Raw genomic sequence first — 17497 nt, forward strand, 5'->3', positions numbered from 1 at the left:
CAGCCCCATTAAGCTGGACAACAGAGGTGGGGAGGCATTAGAGGATGATGTGGCTGATCATGTCGAAGGCTGCTGAGTGGTTGAGGGATAGTGCATCATGGTCACAATCGCAGAGGAAGTCATTTGTAACTTAGATTAGAGAGTTATAGTGCTGTAACTGGTGAAAACCTGCCTGATTGGAGAGATTCAAACAGGGAGCTGCTGGAATGAAGGGCATTGATTTGGGAGGTGACAACACGTTCAAGGACTTTGGAAAGGAAGGGGAGGTTGGAGATGGAGCAGTAGTTTGCAACAAAAGAGGAGTCAAGAGTGGGTTTTTTGAGGAGGGGAAATGGCGGTTTTTAAAAGTGAGGGTGACAGTACTTGGGGGAGGAAACCATTTGCACTGTCAGATGGCATGGGGACCACGAAGGGAAGTTGGATGGTCAGTTTAATGGGAATGGAGTCAAGGGAGCAGGATATGAACTCGTAGAAGGCATGAGGAGAGATGGAACAGAAACTAGAGAGAAACATGGGTTCAGGGAAAGGGCAGGGGGGGAAGTGGTGGTAGGTTTGGCTTGTTTGGGAGGGGTGGGGTAGGGAGCTCGAGAAGACCGGAGTCCCGTCCCACTGCACTTCTAGAGGCGGAGTGGGATTCAAGAATTTCTGGGCCCAGGTATCTCCCCATAGAGTAATAAATATATTAGGGGGGAGAGTCGTCATCAGTCTGATTTTACCTTCCCTGCCTCCAGGTGCCCAATTCAAGTTGTGTTAATTGACGCCTGGAACAAGGTTATCTGTCAGCTACAGGAGGTGAATGTCTTGAGGAGACTTGAAGCAAAGGGAACATGAAAAAGTATAGGACAGCATTCATTTTTTAAAAAAAAGTTCATAATGCTAGTTCGCAGCTTACCACTGTGTTTAGTATGTAATGGACGTTGAAATTGAAACCAACCCGGTTAGAAAATAATTAAAAGCAACTGCTTTAAGTTTTCATAAAACTAGCTGATAACAGAGTACAAAAGCAGTCCCAGTTGCTACAGACGAATAAATTCTGCAGACATGACATTGTTTAATAGAAAAACATCCCAGTTTGTATATCATGTGATTACTGAGATCAAAAACAAATGAAGTGTTGGGTCATTTTTTTTTTAGCAACACGTGATTACCAAGTTGTTTCTGTATAAAAATATTGCTGTTTCTCTATGTTTACCTGTTTAATGTAGTTGTCATTTAATTACTATTTCCTTAATTTTAGCTTTTACCTGCTAAGAAATTCTGGGAATCGGATGATTCAGCTAAAGATGGACAAAAAGGGATATTCCTAGGAGATGAGTGGAGGGACACTGCATGGGGAGCATCTCGTAAGTGTCACTGATAACATTGTTTTTTAAATCTGCAATGTTTACTTTTTTGTGAGAAACATTTTCACATCACTACCAGTTTCAAGAGCCATAGAAATCTAGCATAGAAAACAAAAAACTTGCTTCAGTAATGTGGATGGATTTGCTTAGTGTCTGTGTGTTTACAATTTAGGAAGAGCACATGTATGCTTTACTAAAACCAAATAGCTTATTGTCTGGGGTAAAAATGTAATATACTGCTTAACTAGTTGAAAAAGATGCAATTTTGCATGTGTATATTTTGTACTTTGTTATGGTAAAACTAGTAAAATCAGTTTCAAGATGCTACTTAACTTGCCATTGTGTAATTACTATGTGTTCTTTACAGTTGTTCCAGAATAACATTTGTAAGGACAGACCATTTCAGTTTCCTGACAAAAATAATTGTCCATAATCTCTTCACATTTCTGATCACAGTACTTCAAAACCATAAGCATACTTCTTTGTATTCAAGGAGTAAGATCTGCCATTTGCAAAAAAATGGGTACTTGTCAGTTGGATGGGCAATTGCTCAGCCATTGTATAACTGGATCCAAGAGTTCATATGTATTTTTTTTCCTCCAGACTTGAAAACTGAAAAAACACCATGTATACTAAGAAAACCTATAATAAAAATTAAACACAGCTATTACTACTATGAACATTATATTTGCCTTATTGACTGCTATGTTGGATAAATATAAGCAGCAATCATTCATTTTTAATCTTCAAAATCTTAATGCTACTATGCAGCTCAATTTAATATTAACTTTAATGTTCATAATACAGTAGTCACTAGCATCCATTTTAAAAACTTCTAACAAAGTTAAATGATTAAGCATGTGTTCAGTAAAACAATTCAATGAGCCACCTTTTTGATGGACTGAAAAACTAAACAAATTGCTAGCTTGTATAAAACATTTACATTTCACTCTTCAGTAGTACTTTGCTTGTTTACTCTTAGTGCATAAAAGAAATCCATTCTGCGTTCTATCCTCTCTCATGCTCATCTCTTTCTCTTCTCTTTTCTCTCTTCCCCCCCCCCCCCCCACCCACCCAACCTCCCCTGCATACTAAGAAGCCTATTCTGATCAAAGATCTTCACATTTGATTTTGTCCTTCCAGAATAACAAGACCACCATCTTCCCATTACGGCATCTAGCTATTTCATAAATGAGTCCTGTACTCTGTGCTGAACCACTCTTCCTGGCAAACAGTTAATCAGTACCTGGATAAAGAAATAGTTCCAATGTCCGTCCTAGATTTTCCTTTTACAATCCTGAACCTGTGCTCTCTTGCCCTCCTGCACTGAAAGTATTGGATTTATTTTCTCAATTCTATCAAGTACCCTGCACACATCTGTAAGACCATTCTTAAGGCGTCTCTTTTTGAAGGCCGAAGAGCCGTATCTTATCAAGTCATTTTTCTTTGATATAGCAAATCGGCCTTGTCTTTCAATTTTAAATTAAAATAAATTTATCTGAAAATTCTTATTGCAGCGTGAGAAATAGCCACCAGTCCCATATGTTCACTGTCTAATCTGGCTTCTAAAAAGTATATTTTTACATAGAATTAAAAGAAAAAATATATGCTGTGCTCACTTATACAAGCTTTTACTCTTAATAAAATAGTAATTTTGTAACCGTGCAGATTCCTTTCCAAAATTTCACCATATTCTTAGTTGCCAGATGTTCAAAATACTGTATCACAGGTGATATAAATTTGTGTTTAAAGCTTAAAAGAGCTCTGTTTTTATAATATCTGTAATACTGGTTTATAGTGGTTTCGGAATTTGCTGGGAATTGTCTTAACATTGGCCTTAAGGGGGAAGAAAAGCCCAGGTTGAGTGTATTTTTGTTCAGTTCAGTACATCCTGGATCGGCTCCATTCATTGCAGTGGAGCTGCAATCTTGGACTAGTGTCGGGAATCTGTAATGCAATCCTTTACTAACACCACCACCACCCCTTTTATCCTATTGTATTCCTCCTGAATATTTTGTAATCAGGAAAATGTAGCCCTCAGTACTACCCTAGGCTAAATCATGTTTCTGTTAATGCTGTTATTTTGTATTCTCCAAAATGATTTGTTTGCTCACCCATTTTACTCTCTGTTTGGCAATTATATTCATTTCCCTGCATCCTCCTTTTGATTTGTTTTTCTCTTATCTTTTCTATATTCCTTGTCCATTTTTTTGTGCTCCTTTCTGCTTCCTTATCTTATTTTTTTTTCTGATCCTCCACCTTAATAGTTTAAAACCTCCCCCACAGCACTAGTTAGGTTTCCAGCAAGGATATTGGTCTCAGCCTTGTTCAGATGAAACCCGTCCATCCTGTACTGGCCACTCCACCCCCAGAACGGGTTCTATGTCTCCGGAATCTGAGCCCTTCCCTCCTACGCCATCTCTCCAGCTGCATATTTAACTCCCTTATTTTACTGTTCCTAATGTGATTTGTAAATGGCATCAGGAGTAATCCTGAGATTAACACTCTGGAAGTTTTGCTCTTTAATCCATCTGCTAATTACTAAAACTCCCTTTAGGGAACCCAAATTCTATTTCTTCTAATGTAATTGGTTCCAACATTAACTATGATTGCTGCTGTTGCCTTTCTCTCTTCAAAATCTTTTGCACCCGCTGCTTGATATCGCTTATCTTGGCAACAACAACTTGCATTTATATAGCGCCTTTAACGTAGTAAAATGTCCCAAAGCCCTTCACAGGAGCGTTATCAAACTAAATTTGACACCGAGCCACATAAGGAGCTATTAGGACAGGTGACCAAAAGCTTGGTCGAAGAAGTAGGTTTTAAGGAACGTCCTAAAGAGGATAGAGAGGCGGAGAGATTTAGGGAAGGAATTCCAGAGCTTAGGGCCTAGGCAGCTGAAGGCACGGCCATCAATGGTGGAGCAATTAAAATCGGGGATGCGCAAGAGGCAAGAATTGGAGGAGCGCAGAGATCATGTAGAGTTGGAGGAAGTTGTAGAGATAGGGAGGGGCGAGGCCGTGGAGGGATTTGAAAACAAGGATGAGAATTTAAAAATTAAGGCGTTCCTGGACCGGGAGCTAATGTAGGTCATTAAGCACAGGGGTGATGGGAGAACGTGACTTGGTGCGAGTTACGATACATGCAGCAGAATTTTGGATGAACTCAGGTTTATGAAGAGTGGAAGATGGGAGGCAAGCCAGGAGAGCATTGGAATAGTCAAGTCTAGAGGTAACAGGCGTGGATGAGGGTTTCAGCAGCAGATGAGCTGAGGCAGGAACAGAGACGGGCGATGTTACGGAGGTGGAAGTAGGTGTTCTTGATGATGGTGGCCAGGGAGAGGGATGGAATTGGTGGCTAGGGAACGGAGTTTGCGGTGGTGAGCAAAGACAATGGCTTCGGTCGTCCCAATATTTAGTTGAAGGATAATTTTGCTCATCCAGCACTGGATGTCGGACAAGCAATGTGACAAACGAGAGACAGTGGAGGGGTCGAGAGAGGTGGTGGTGAGGTCGATCTGGATGTCGTCAGCGTACATGTGGAATCCGACGTTATGTTTTCAGATGATGTCGCCCAGTGGCAGCATGTAGATGAGACATAGGAGGGGGCCAAGGATAGATCCTTGGGGGACTCCAGAGGTAATGGTGCGGGAGCGGGAACAGAAGTCATTGCAAGTAATTCTCAGGCTACAACTAGATAGATAAGAGAGAACCAAGCGATCACAGTTTCTCTCCTTCCCCCTCCCCCCCCGCCCCCCCAAAAAAACAGCTGGATGCCGAAGGAAAGGTATTGGAGGAGGACGGTGTGGTCAACCGTGTCAAAGGCTGCAGACAGGTTGAGAAGGATGAGGAGGGATAGCTTATCTCTAGCCAAACTGTTCCAGTACAGCTACAACACTGGCATCTACCTGATAATGTGGAAATTGCCCAGGTATGTCCTGTCCACAAAAAGCAGGACAAATCCAATCCGGCCAATTACTGCCCCATCAGTCTACTCTCAGTCATCAGTAAAGTGATGGAAGGTGTCGTCGACAGTGCTATCAGGCGGCACTTACTCACCAATAACATGCTCACCGATGTTCAGTTTGGGTTCCACCAGGACACTCGGCTCCAGACCTCATTACAGCCATGGTCCAAACATGGACAAAAGAGCTGAATTCCAGAGGTGAGGTGAGAGTGACTGCCCTTGACATCAAGGCAGCATTTGACCGAGTGTGGCACCAAGGAGCCCTAGTAAAATTGAAGTCAATGGGAATCAGGGGGAAAACTCTCCAGTGGCTGGAGTCATAACTAGCACAAAAGAAGATGGTAGTGGTTGTTGGAGGCCAATCATCTCAGCCCTAGGACATTGCTGCAGGAGTTCCTCAGGACAGCGTCCTAGGCCCAACCATCTTCAGCTGCTTCATCAATGACCTTCCCTCCCTCATAAGGTCAGAATTGGGGATGTTTGCTGATGATTGCAGTGTGTTCAGTTCCATTTGCAGATAACGAAGCAGTCCGTGCCCACATGCAAGACCTAGACAACATCCAGGATTGGGCTGAAGAGTGGCAAGTAACATTCGTGCCAGGCAATGACCATCTCCAACAAGAGGGAGTCTAACCACCTCCCCTTGACATTCAACGGCATTACCATCAACATCCTGGGGGTCACCATTGACCAGAAACTTAACTGGACCAGCCATATAAATACTGTGGCTACAACAGCATGTCAGAGGCTGGGTATTCTGCGGCGAGTGACTCACCTCCTGACTCCCCAAAGCCTTTCCACCATCTACAAGGCACAAGTCAGGAGTGTGATGGAATACCCTCCACTTGCCTGGATGAGTGCAGCTCCCAACAACACTCAAGAAGCTCAACACCATCCAGGACAAAGCAGCCCGCTTGATTGGCACCCCATCCATCACCCTAAACATTCACTCCCATCACCACCGGCGCACTGTGGCTGCAGCGTGTACCATCCACAGGATGCACTGCAGCAACTCGCCAAGGCTTCTTCGACAGCACCTCCCAAACCCGCGACCTCTACCGCCTAGAAGGACATGGGCAGCAGGCACATGGGAACAACACCACCTGCTGCACGTTCCCCTCCAAGTCACACACCATCCCAAGTTGAAAATATATCGCCATTCCTTTATCGTCGCTGGGTCAAAATCCAGGAACTCCCTTCCTTACAGCACTGTGGGAGAGCCTTCACCATACGGACTGCAGTGGTTCAAGAAGGCGGCTCACCACCACCTTCTCAAGGGCAATTAGGGATGGGCAATAAATGCCAGCGACGCCCACATCCCATGAACGGAAAAAAAAAATTACCATGGTCACAGCCACATAGGGTGTTATGTGATTGGAGGGATTTAAACATGGAGTTACAGGAAAAATGGACACAGATTTGGGAGGTGACAACACATTCACGGACTTTGGAGAGGAAAGGGAGGTTGGAGATTGGTCGATAGTTTGCAAGGACAGAGGGGTCAAGGGTGGGTTTTTGAGGAGGGGGTAATGACGGCTAATAAGGTGAGGGGGAACCGTTAACAATATCAGCTAACATGGGGGCCAGGAAGGGAAGTTGGGTAGTCAGCAGTTTGGTGGAAATAGGGTTGAGGGAGCAGGAGGTTGATCTCATGGTCAAGATGAGCTTGGAGAGGGCATATGGGGAGATAGGAGAGAAACTAGAGAAAGATGCAAGTTCATGGATAGGGCAGGGGTGAACCTTGGGGGAAGTTTGGCTTGGTGGGCTAAGGGAAGGGAGAGAAGCGGCGGAGGCAGCTGAACGGATGGTCTCAATCTTATTGACAAAGAAGTCCATGAGCTCCTCGCACTTTTCGTTGGAGTCGAGGGCAGAGGAGAGGGGTTTAAGAAGATGGCACCTGGGAGGCAGCACACCATTCAGAACTCTCCTTTGCAACTGCAAAAGTATTGTCTATTTCTTGACTATGGAATCTCCTATAACTACAACATTTCTACACTTCAGGCATTGCTCTTTGGTAACTGCTCATTCCACGATACTGTGGTTTTGCTCATAGTTTCTCTCTTCCGAGTTTTGTCCCTGTCACAGGCTGACTACCTGTTTGTCAACTCAACACTGTCAGAAGATCCTTGCACTACCTTTGTCTCCCCTTCCTATACTGGTGCATCCAGTTCCACACTAGTTCACTTTACCTGTGGTGTGACCTCCTGGAATGTGCATTCCAAGGACATTTAAGTCTCCTGCATGTGAGAGAGTGCTGCCAGCTGCTCCTTGAGGTTGGAAACCTTGAATTCAACTACAAGCAGTCAGAAACATTTGCTGCACATGTGGTCCTCCAGGACCTCCCACGTTGGTAAAACACATCATAGGCTTCAGCTGGTTCTCCCATACTAAACTTGTTTCTCTTTAAAAGTTTAATGAAATAAAACAGGAGAAATTAGTAGTTTATCCCCTCAAGTGTAATTTTAGGCCAATTTCATTTCAAGGCTTAACTTTTTTTCAGGTTGAATCCCGCTGAGGCTAAAATCCACACACTTGGCAGTTCATACTCCACTGCCCTGTCACAGTTTGAGATTAAACTCTTGCTAGTCAGTTCAAATTTGCATTGTCTTCACTTGCACAATAGCCCAACTGCCACAGAAATATGTAAGGAATCTTACAACACCAGGTTATAGTCCAACAATTTTATTTTAAAATCACAAGCTTTCAGAGATTATCCCCTTCGTCAGGTGAATGAGTGAAAGGTTCTCAAATCGCATATCTTATATTAGGCTGGGACACCATCACACCAATCAAAAGGTGTCGTTGGTGTTCAAACAGGCCAGTCACGGAGAACAGTACGTCCCAGTACACTGAATATACATTGTGTCAATTACACAGACAGAGAGAAAGAGACCCAAATGGCAGAGAGAGAGAGAGAGTATTAAAAACAGATAACTTTTTTTCCCCTTTTGCTGGTGGGGTTACGTGCAGCGTGACATGAACCCAAGATCCCGGTTGAGGCCGTCCTCATGGGTGCGGAACTTGGCTATCAACTTCTGCTCGACGATTTTGCGTTGTCGTGTGTCTCGAAGGCCGCCTTGGAGAACGCTTACCCGAAGATCGGTGGCTGAATGTCCTTGACTGCTAAAGTGTTCCCCGACTGGGAGGGAACCCTCCTGTCTGGCGATTGTTGCGCGGTGTCCGTTCATCCGTTGTCGTAGTGTCTGCATGGTCTCGCCAATGTACCATGCTCTGGGGCATCCTTTCCTGCAACGTATGAGGTAGACAACGTTGGCCGAGTCACGAGTATGAACCATGTGCCTGGTGGGTGGTGTCCTCTCGTGTGATGGTGGTATCCGTGTCGATGATCTGGCATGTCTTGCAGAGGTTGCCGTGGCAGGGTTGTGTGGTGTCGTGGACGCTGTTCTCCTGAAAGCTGGGTAATTTGCTGCGAACGATGGTCTGTTTGAGGTTGGGTGGCTGTTTGAAGGCGAGTAGTGGAGGCGTGGGGATGGCCTTAGCGAGGTGTTCGTCGTCATCGATGACATGTTGAAGGCTGCGGAGAACATGGTGTAGTTTCTCCGCTCCGGGGAAGTACTGGACGACGAAGGGTACTCTGTTGGTTGCGTCCCGTGTTTGTCTTCTGAGGAGGTCTATGCGATTCTTCGCTGTGGCCCGTCGGAACTGTCGATCGCCAAGTCGAGCGTCATATCCCGTTCTTACGAGGACGTCTTTCAGCGTCTTTAGGTGTCCATCGCGTTCCTCCTCGTCTGAGCAGATCCTGTGTATTCGTAGGGCCTGTCCATAGGGGATGGCCTCTTTGACGTGGTTGGGGTGGAAGCTGGAAAAGTGGAGCATCGTGAGGTTGTCCGTGGGCTTGCGGTAGAGTGGGGTGCTGAGCTGCCTGTCTTTGATGGAGATTCGTGTGTCCAAGAAAGAAACCGATTCTGAGGAGTAGTCCATGGTGAGTTTGATGGTGGGATGGAACTTGTTGATGTTATCGTGTAGTCTCTTCAGTGATTCTTCGCCGTGGGTCCATAGGAAGAAAATGTCGTCGATGTATCTGGTGTATAGAGTTGGTTGGAGGTCCTGTGCAGTGAAGAAGTCGTGCTCGAACTTGTGCATGAAAATGTTGGCGTATTGGGGTGCGAATTTGGTCCCCATGGCTGTTCCGTGTGTTTGGGTAAAGAACTGGTTATCGAAGGTGAAGACATTGTGATCCAGGATGAAGCGGATGAGTTGTAGGATGGCGTCTGGAGATTGGCTATTGGTGTTGAGTACTGAGGCTGTTGCAGCGATGCCGTCATCGTGGGGGATACTGGTGTAGAGTGCCAAGACGTCCATCGTGGTGAGAAGTGTTCCTGGTTCAACTGGTCCGTGGTTGCTGAGTTTTTGTAGGAAGTCTGTAGTGTCGCGACAGAAGCTGGGGGTTCCCTGTACGATGGGTTTCAGGATGCCCTCGACGTATCCAGAGAGGTTCTCACACAGGGTTCCGTTGCCTGATACGATAGGACGTCCGGGTGTGTTGGCTTTGTGTATCTTTGGGAGGCAGTAGAAGTCTCCCACGCGGGGAGTACGTGGGATGAGAGCGCGTAGGATGCTTTGAAGGTCTGGATCGAAGGTCTTGATCAGTTTGTTGAGCTGGTGGGTGTGTTCTTTGGTCGGATCTGCGGGTAACTGTCTGTAGTGTTCCTGGTTGTCCAGTTGTCTGTATGCTTCTTTGCTATAGTCCGTTCTGTTCTGTATGACAATGGCTCCTCCTTTGTCCGCTGGTTTGATGACGATGTTGCGGTTGGTCTTGAGAGCGTTGATGGCGTTGCGTTGTGCTCGGGTGACATTCTGGACTGTCTTGTGAGTGCGGCTGATGAACCTGGCATTGACGCATCTCCTTCACCTTGTTTGCCTTGCACCTCTTCTGCCAGAGAAGAGTGGCTGGAGACCAGCATCCAGGCCTCCATCGGTGCCATTATTTAGGCAGCTATTAGTTTCCTTTAAGTGGTTCAGGATGGCAGGCCATCTTCGTCTCCTGAGGCAAAGTGGTCTCAACTCAGCAGTGTAGGCCTGGTTGCGATCAAGAGATCATTGTGGCGAATAATGAGTAGAGGCCTGCATCGCACCGTTCAGTGGTTCATCAGATTGGAGAGGGTTCATGAGGGCAGTCATCAAGCAAGTTCTTGGGATTGTGGCTCACCAAAAAAAAAAAGGAAATATCGATTCACTGTAATAAGGTTGAAATTGTCTGTTTAATATGAAGGTGCAATAACATTAAAGAATTCTGTTTTTGTGTGTTTGGATAGGATTTCCTCTTGATGAATTTCTAAAAATTTCAGTTTAAAAGAGAATTCCAGTAAAAGTTCTTAATAAAAATCCTTGTGACTTGCCTCTTGACAGCTGAAAATTAATCCGATCGCAGTTTTACTGTGTGACTATTTTAATGAACTAATACTCTCTTCCCCTGCTCTACCATCATTATTCTTCTAATACCATGCCTCTGAACTTTTTGAAACTTTTTTCCTAAAGTACTTCACCTTGCTACCTCTCTCTCATCTTTCAGTAGCTTCAGGAAAACTTGTATCTTTAACCATCCTTTTGGCTGCCTTTCTAACTTTACTGCTTCCTGCTTGGTGTTATCTTCTGTGCCGTGGAATATTTTGCTATAAGTTGTAGTAAATGTTTGTCATTTCAATTTTATAAAATACTGGTAGCCTTTTAAATTCAATATGGCAAAAATTACTAGGAATTTACTTTTAGTAAATTTTAGTTGCTCCATATCACAAGCATGGAACGTGAAAAGGCCATCAAGATTGCTCCTTCCATAAATGTGCGCTATTTACTCTGTTATGGATTCAGCCTCTTCTGTTTAATGTCATGAGGGAAAATTCTGCATACCTACTCCTTAATCCCTGAGGAAGGAGGAAGTCTCCGAAAGCTTGTGAATTTAAAATAAAATTGCTGGACTATAACTTGGTGTTGTAAAATTGTTTACAATTAATCCCCAAAGGTAACCAAGCCAGAATTCCAGAACATTAATTCTTTCCCTCATCTCATCTTTCATTTTGGAAACAAAAACAAAATGCTGTAACAATAAGGGTAAACCCAAAATGCTAGCCCATCTTTCTCTTTCAAAGCCTGACGACTGTGTCACTGTGCATTTCCAGAATCTTCAGGTTTTATTTCAGATTTCTAGAATTTGTGTACTTAATTGTCTTTGTGGACCTGGCTTCCATGAACATTGTTCACACTTCACCCAACTCCAGCATCGCACTACACAGAACACAAAGTGCAATTTGATTATCTCTGTCCATTCATCCTGTCACCTTCATTCTCATTTGTGCCCAAAATAAATATCCAGGTTCTTTTTGTTCCACATTTCTGCCACTCTTAAGAAAAAAAAATCTTTCATCTTGTTCTATACTCACAATTCAAGTCAAAGAGGCTGCTTGCATCCAAATTATCTGTCCCTATCAGGATCAACAACAACAACTTGCCTTTAACGTAGTAAAACAACCCACGGCGCTTCACAGGAGCGTTATCAAACTAAATTTGTCACTGAGCCACACAAGGAGGTGTTAGGACAGGTGACCAAAAGCTTGGTCAAAGAGGTAGGTTTCAAGGAGTGACTTAAAGGAGAGGAGAGATGTAGAGCGGCAGAGAGGTTTAGGGAGGGAATTCCAGAGCTTTAGGGCCTAGGCAGCTGAAGGCATGGCCGCCAATGGTGGAGCGATTAAAGTCGGGGATGCGCAAGAGGCAAGAATTGGAGAAGATCTTGGGGGAGCGCGGAGATCTTAGAGGGTTGTAGGGCTGGAGGAGGTTACAGAGAGAGGGAGGGGCGAGGCCATGGAGGGATTTGAAAACAAGAATGAAAATTTTAAAATCGAGGCGTTCCTAAACCGGCAGCCAATGTAAGTCAGCGAGCACAGGTATGATGGGAGAACGGGACTTGGTGCGAGTTAGGATGCGGGCAGCAGAGTTTTCAATGAACTCAAGTTTATGGTGGGTGGAAGATGGGAGGCCAGCCAGGAGAGCATTGGAATAGTTGAGTCTAGAGATAACAAAGGCATGGATAAGAGTTTCAGCAACAGATGAGCTGAGGCAGAGGCGGAGATGGGCGATGTTACAGAGGAGGAAATCGTCAGTCTTGGTGATGGAGTGGATATGTGATCGAAAGCTCATCTTGGGGTCAAATAGGACACCAAAGTTGCGAACGGCCTGGTTCAGCCTCAGACAGTGGCCAGGGAGAGGGCTGGCGTCGGTGGCGACAAAAGTCTTCCCAATATTTAGTTGGTGGAAATTTTTGCTCATCCAGTACTGGATGCTGGACAAGCAGTGTGACAAATGAGAGACAATGGAGGGGTCAAGAGAGGTGGTTGTGAGGTAGGGCTGGGTGTCATCAGTGTACATGTGGAATCTGACGTGTTTTCGGATGATGTTGCCGAGGCACAGCATGTAGATGAGAAATAGAGGGTCGAGGATAGATCCCTGGGGGACTCCAGAGGTAACAGTGCGGGAGCGGGAAGAGAAGCAAGCCATTGCAGGTGATTCTCTGGCTACGACGGGTTAGGTAAGAATGGAACCAGGCGAGGGCAGTCCCACCCAGCTGGATGACGGAGGAGAGACGTTGGAGGAGGGTGGTGTGGTCAACCACGTCAAAGGCTGCAGACAGGTCGAGAAGGATGAGGTGGGTTAGTTTACCATGGTCACAGGCACAGGCTGTCGTTTGTGACTTTGATAAGGGTGGTTTTAGAACTGTGGCAGGGACGGAAACCTCATTGGAGGGATTCAAACATGGAGTTGCGGGAAAGATGGGCACGGATTTGGGATTCCTATAAGACCTACATCAATCTTTTAGTAGCTCTGCTAGTTTCTTGTAGAACTTAAATAAATCTACGAATTAATTAATTTTAATTGTTTTGTTCCCAGAACACATGAACACAAAAGTTAACCTAATTTTTGCATTTATTCTATTACCCAGATCACACTGTGTCACAGCCCATCATGGTTCAGAGGAGACCTGGGCAAGGTTTTCATGGCAACAATGAAGTCAGCTCTGTTCTGTCTCCCCGTTCTGAAAGTGGTGGCCTAGGAGTAAGCATGGTGGAGTATGTCTTAAGATCATCACCCGGGGATAAACTGGATACTCGTTTTAGGAAAGGACCATTTGTAAGTAACTAGCCTACAATTAATTTGATTTATATAAATATATGCATATTGTGAAAGACTAATTTAAGTTGTCTTAATTGTCAACCTTCAGTATATTCATATCTGACTGGTAACTTTGCACAGTAGTTTTACTTTTGAGATAAAGCTTGCATTTTGTGAGACATTTGGGGAAGTAAACTTCTGTGAATTATTAAAATGCCAAGTTTTATATGTAGGTATCCGAAGTGCACTGGAGACCATGTGCTTTATAGCATTTTGAATATGGAAGCAAATATTCAGATATGCAAGTGCTTGTAGTTACGGTGGTGCTTTATTCCTCCTCATCCTTCGGTGTCTCTGCAGTGTTTAACATGATTGAAAGTGTCATCCTCCTGCAACCTCTTCTCTGTCATCCAGCGCTCAGTGGAACTGTACCTGATAGTTCCATTCCTACCTGACCAAAACTAGTCAGAACATCTCCAGCGATGGTTTCTCTCCCCTCACCTGCATCATCGCTGGAGTCCCTTAGCAATCTATTCTTGGCCTTTTCATCCACATGCTGCACGTTGGCGATATCATTTCCAGACCTGGAATCCGCTTCCACATGTATGCTGATGGCACCCAGCTCGCGCTCTCTCTCCATCACTTCCCTTTTTGCTGTCAGACTGCTTGTCCAACATCCTGTCTTAGATGAGTCATAATTTCTTCCAGCTCAACTTTGGCAAAACTGAAGCCATCATCTTCAGTCCTTATCACAAACTTTTCTCCCTAGCCACTAATTCCAAAACCCACGGCCAAGCTCATAGCCTAAACTAGTCTGTTTGCAACCTCTTCATCCAGTTTGACCCCAAGTTGAGTTTCAGACCTCGTATCCTCTCCATCACAAACACCACTTAATTCCACTTCTGCAGCATTACATGCCACAGCCTCTCCACTGCTGAAACTCTTATACAAGCTCTTCTCACCTCCAGATTTGAATACTCTTATGATCTCCTTACAAACCTCCCATCCTCCACCCTATTATAAACTTGTCAAATTTTGCTGCATGTATTCTGTCCTACACTGAGGTCCGCTTGCCAATCGTCCCTGTCCTTGCTGACCTCTGTTGACTCCCGGTACCCCAGTGCCTTAAGTTTAATTTAAAATCCTTGCCCTCATCTTTAAATCCCTTCACGGCCTCCGCCAACCCTAGATTCCCCAGCCCCCTTGAACACTTTGCTTCACTGAGTCTGACCCTGTGTATCTTCCTGTTACCTAAACCCCATCACTGGTGGCAAAGCCTGGTTGCATTAAATCCTGTCTTGAAGTGAACCTCATCAATACTCGTTTAAAAATTAAACTGTTCAAGAATTATGATTTTTACTTTTTCCTGCTCGTTTGTTTAAACAATGAATGCTGTTGATATTGGAAAAGTAACTTGGAGGAATTGAGCCATTAATTAATTGAGGAATTAAAACAACATAGGGTGCACTTTATACTACATCTGTAGTAACGGGGTAAAGTTTCCATGGATATTACGGTTACAGTGTAACTACAGCCTGAATCCATAGGTAGAGCCCAGTCTGACACCAGAACAGTGGAATGAGAATCACCAAAGAATAATGCCTGCTTTGCTTCAGAATCGGGTTGGGCTATAACACTAGATATACACGACACAAGTTTAGCATCAACTTCATCTCTGGATGTTACATAGAAATAACAACACAGAAACAGGCCGTTCGACCCAACCAGTCCATGCTGCTGTTTATCTTCCATATTACCAGTGGTCCTAATCCCCTTTGTCTGCTCTGTTCCCATATGTGTTTATTCCGCTTTCCTTCAACCACCTATCTATTATGTTCTTAAATGTTGATGTAGCCTCTGCTTCAATCACTAACAGTGCATCCCACAGCCTCTCAACCCTCTGTAAAAAAAAAAAAAAAGTTCCTCTGTCCTAAATCTCTTACATTGGTAATAATAAACTAAATGACACAATTTTAAAAGGGGTGCAGGAACAGAGAGACCTGGGGTTCACATACACAAATCTTTGAAGGTGGCAGGACTAGTTGATAAGGCTGTTAAAAAAGCATACGGGATCCATGGCTTTATAAATAGAAGCTAGAGAACAAAAGCAAGGAAGTTATGCTAATCCTTTATAAATCATTGGTTAAGTCCCAGCTGGAGTTTTGTGTCCAATTCTGGACACCACACTTTAGGAAGGACGTCAAAGCCTTAGAGAGGGTGCAGAGGAGATTTACTGGAATGGTACCAGGGATTTCAGTTACGTGGAGGGACTAGAGAAGCTTGGGGTTGCTCTCCTTAGAACAGAGAGGTTAAGGGGTGATTTAATAGAGGTGTTCAAAATCATGATGGGTTTTGATCAGTGTAAACAGGGAGAAACTGTTTCCTGTAGCAGAAGGGTCAGTAACCAGAGGGCACAGATTTAAGATAATTGCCAAAGGAAGCAGGGGAAGATGAGAAATTTTTTCATGCAGCGAGTTGTTACGATCTGGAATGCACTGCCTGAAAGAGTGGTGAAAGCAGATTCAGTAGTAACTTTCAAAAGGGAATTGAATATATACTTGAAAAGAAAAAATTTGTAGGGCTATTGGGAAAGAGCAGGGGAGAGGAACTAATTGTGCCTGTACTGATTCTTTCAAAGAATCAGTACAGGCACAATGGGCCGAATCTCCTCCTGTACTGTATGATTCAAATCTATCTATGTTCCCATGTTCTAGGCCCCCCATTTACTGGAAATAATTTGTCCCTGTCTACTCTCATTCCTTCATAATTTCAAACAGCTCTATCAAATCACCTTTTAATCTCCTCTGTTCTAAAGGAAACTGTCCCAATTTTTCAAGTCTTTCTTTGTATTTATATATCCTCATATCAGGTAACATCCTAGTGAATCTACACTGTACCCTCTCTACGTCCATCCCATGGAGTGAAGCCCAAAACTGTACCCAGTACTTTAGGGTTTATATCTGTACATCATTACGTCTAAACTTTTATATTCTATACCTCTTGACATAAAACTCAACATTCCAATAGCTTTTTAAAGTTCTGCTACAATCTAGCTTTGTATCCTATCAGGATGCACAGTTTAGATTAAAATCAACATAAATAGAAATTATAATTAGTTGTAGTTTACTTTTTTAAAAATAAGGTATCTAGTGTATTTCTTGGGTCATGTGTAAGAGAAGCCATGCACAAGTCTGTAGGAAGAACAATCGAAGTCTCAGTAATAATATTAATATGGTTCACTGGTAGTAAACTAACTGATTTTTTATGCATGGGAAATGTCAAATAAAATGTATATTCAATTTGAGAATAAACTGTTGTATGATGTGAGATTTTGGAATTAAGTTTGGCATTCTTGTTCTTCCCCTTTCTTGTCTTAAATGATTCTTTGCACAGTGCCTATACAATTAGGTGTAATGTTTTGAAATGCTTCAATTCTTGATACAACTTTGCATTCCCTCTGTGTCCATTTGCGTCTACATTTTGGCTGCCACTCCGTATCAAAATCCATTACTTGATTTTTTTTTTCTCTCAGGCTCCTCGCTCCTTTCCTTCCTGTCACCGTAGACATGCGACTTTCATTTCTCTGCTCTCTAGTACTTCGCTTCCCCTAAGCCCTATCCCGAACCATCACTATTCTTTTGCCTTCCTACTCTCCTGTGACCATCCCAGGCTTAAATCCCCTTTGAATAAGCCCACAGTTATCCTCTTTGCCTCTCTTGGCATTGTGCAAAGATCCCATCGAGTGACCCCCCCAACTGCCATGTCGTCTTGTGTGGCCAATCTGCCCACTCAGCATGCTGCCTGGGGGTTAACCTCTCCAAGCTCCTTCCCATCCCACTCACCACTGCCTCTTTGGACTCTGCCAGCAAACTAACTGTTGCCGCTCCTCTCCGCATTTCTCTGCAGACTATCTTGTTCACTTACATTTACATCCGGACTTTGACTGAAAGTTGGCTCACAGGTGGGGACACTTTGTCCCCGACTGAAACCTCCCTGCCTGGCTATACTTCCCAGCATCTGCTCCATCGAAACTGCCACCGTGGCGGTATGGCCCAGTTACACCTTGG

The 17497-nt window shown here is 44.1% G+C and overlaps 1 protein-coding gene across 12 annotated transcripts in view; it reads left to right on the forward strand.

Annotated features, from left to right (window-relative positions):
* LOC137321736 (pumilio homolog 2) overlaps positions 1-17497 on the forward strand; it is a 114975-nt gene that overhangs the window by 40936 nt on the left and 56542 nt on the right. For all 12 annotated transcript variants that reach the window (XM_067984335.1, XM_067984325.1, XM_067984324.1 and 9 more), the window contains 2 exons: positions 1238-1343; positions 13261-13448. In XM_067984335.1, coding sequence (XP_067840436.1) covers positions 1238-1343; positions 13261-13448 — 294 coding nt within the window. The remainder of the gene's footprint in view (positions 1-1237; positions 1344-13260; positions 13449-17497) is intronic.

The sequence above is a fragment of the Heptranchias perlo genome, chromosome 5 (assembly GCF_035084215.1).
Source record: "Heptranchias perlo isolate sHepPer1 chromosome 5, sHepPer1.hap1, whole genome shotgun sequence".
Lineage (NCBI taxonomy): Eukaryota > Metazoa > Chordata > Chondrichthyes > Hexanchiformes > Hexanchidae > Heptranchias > Heptranchias perlo.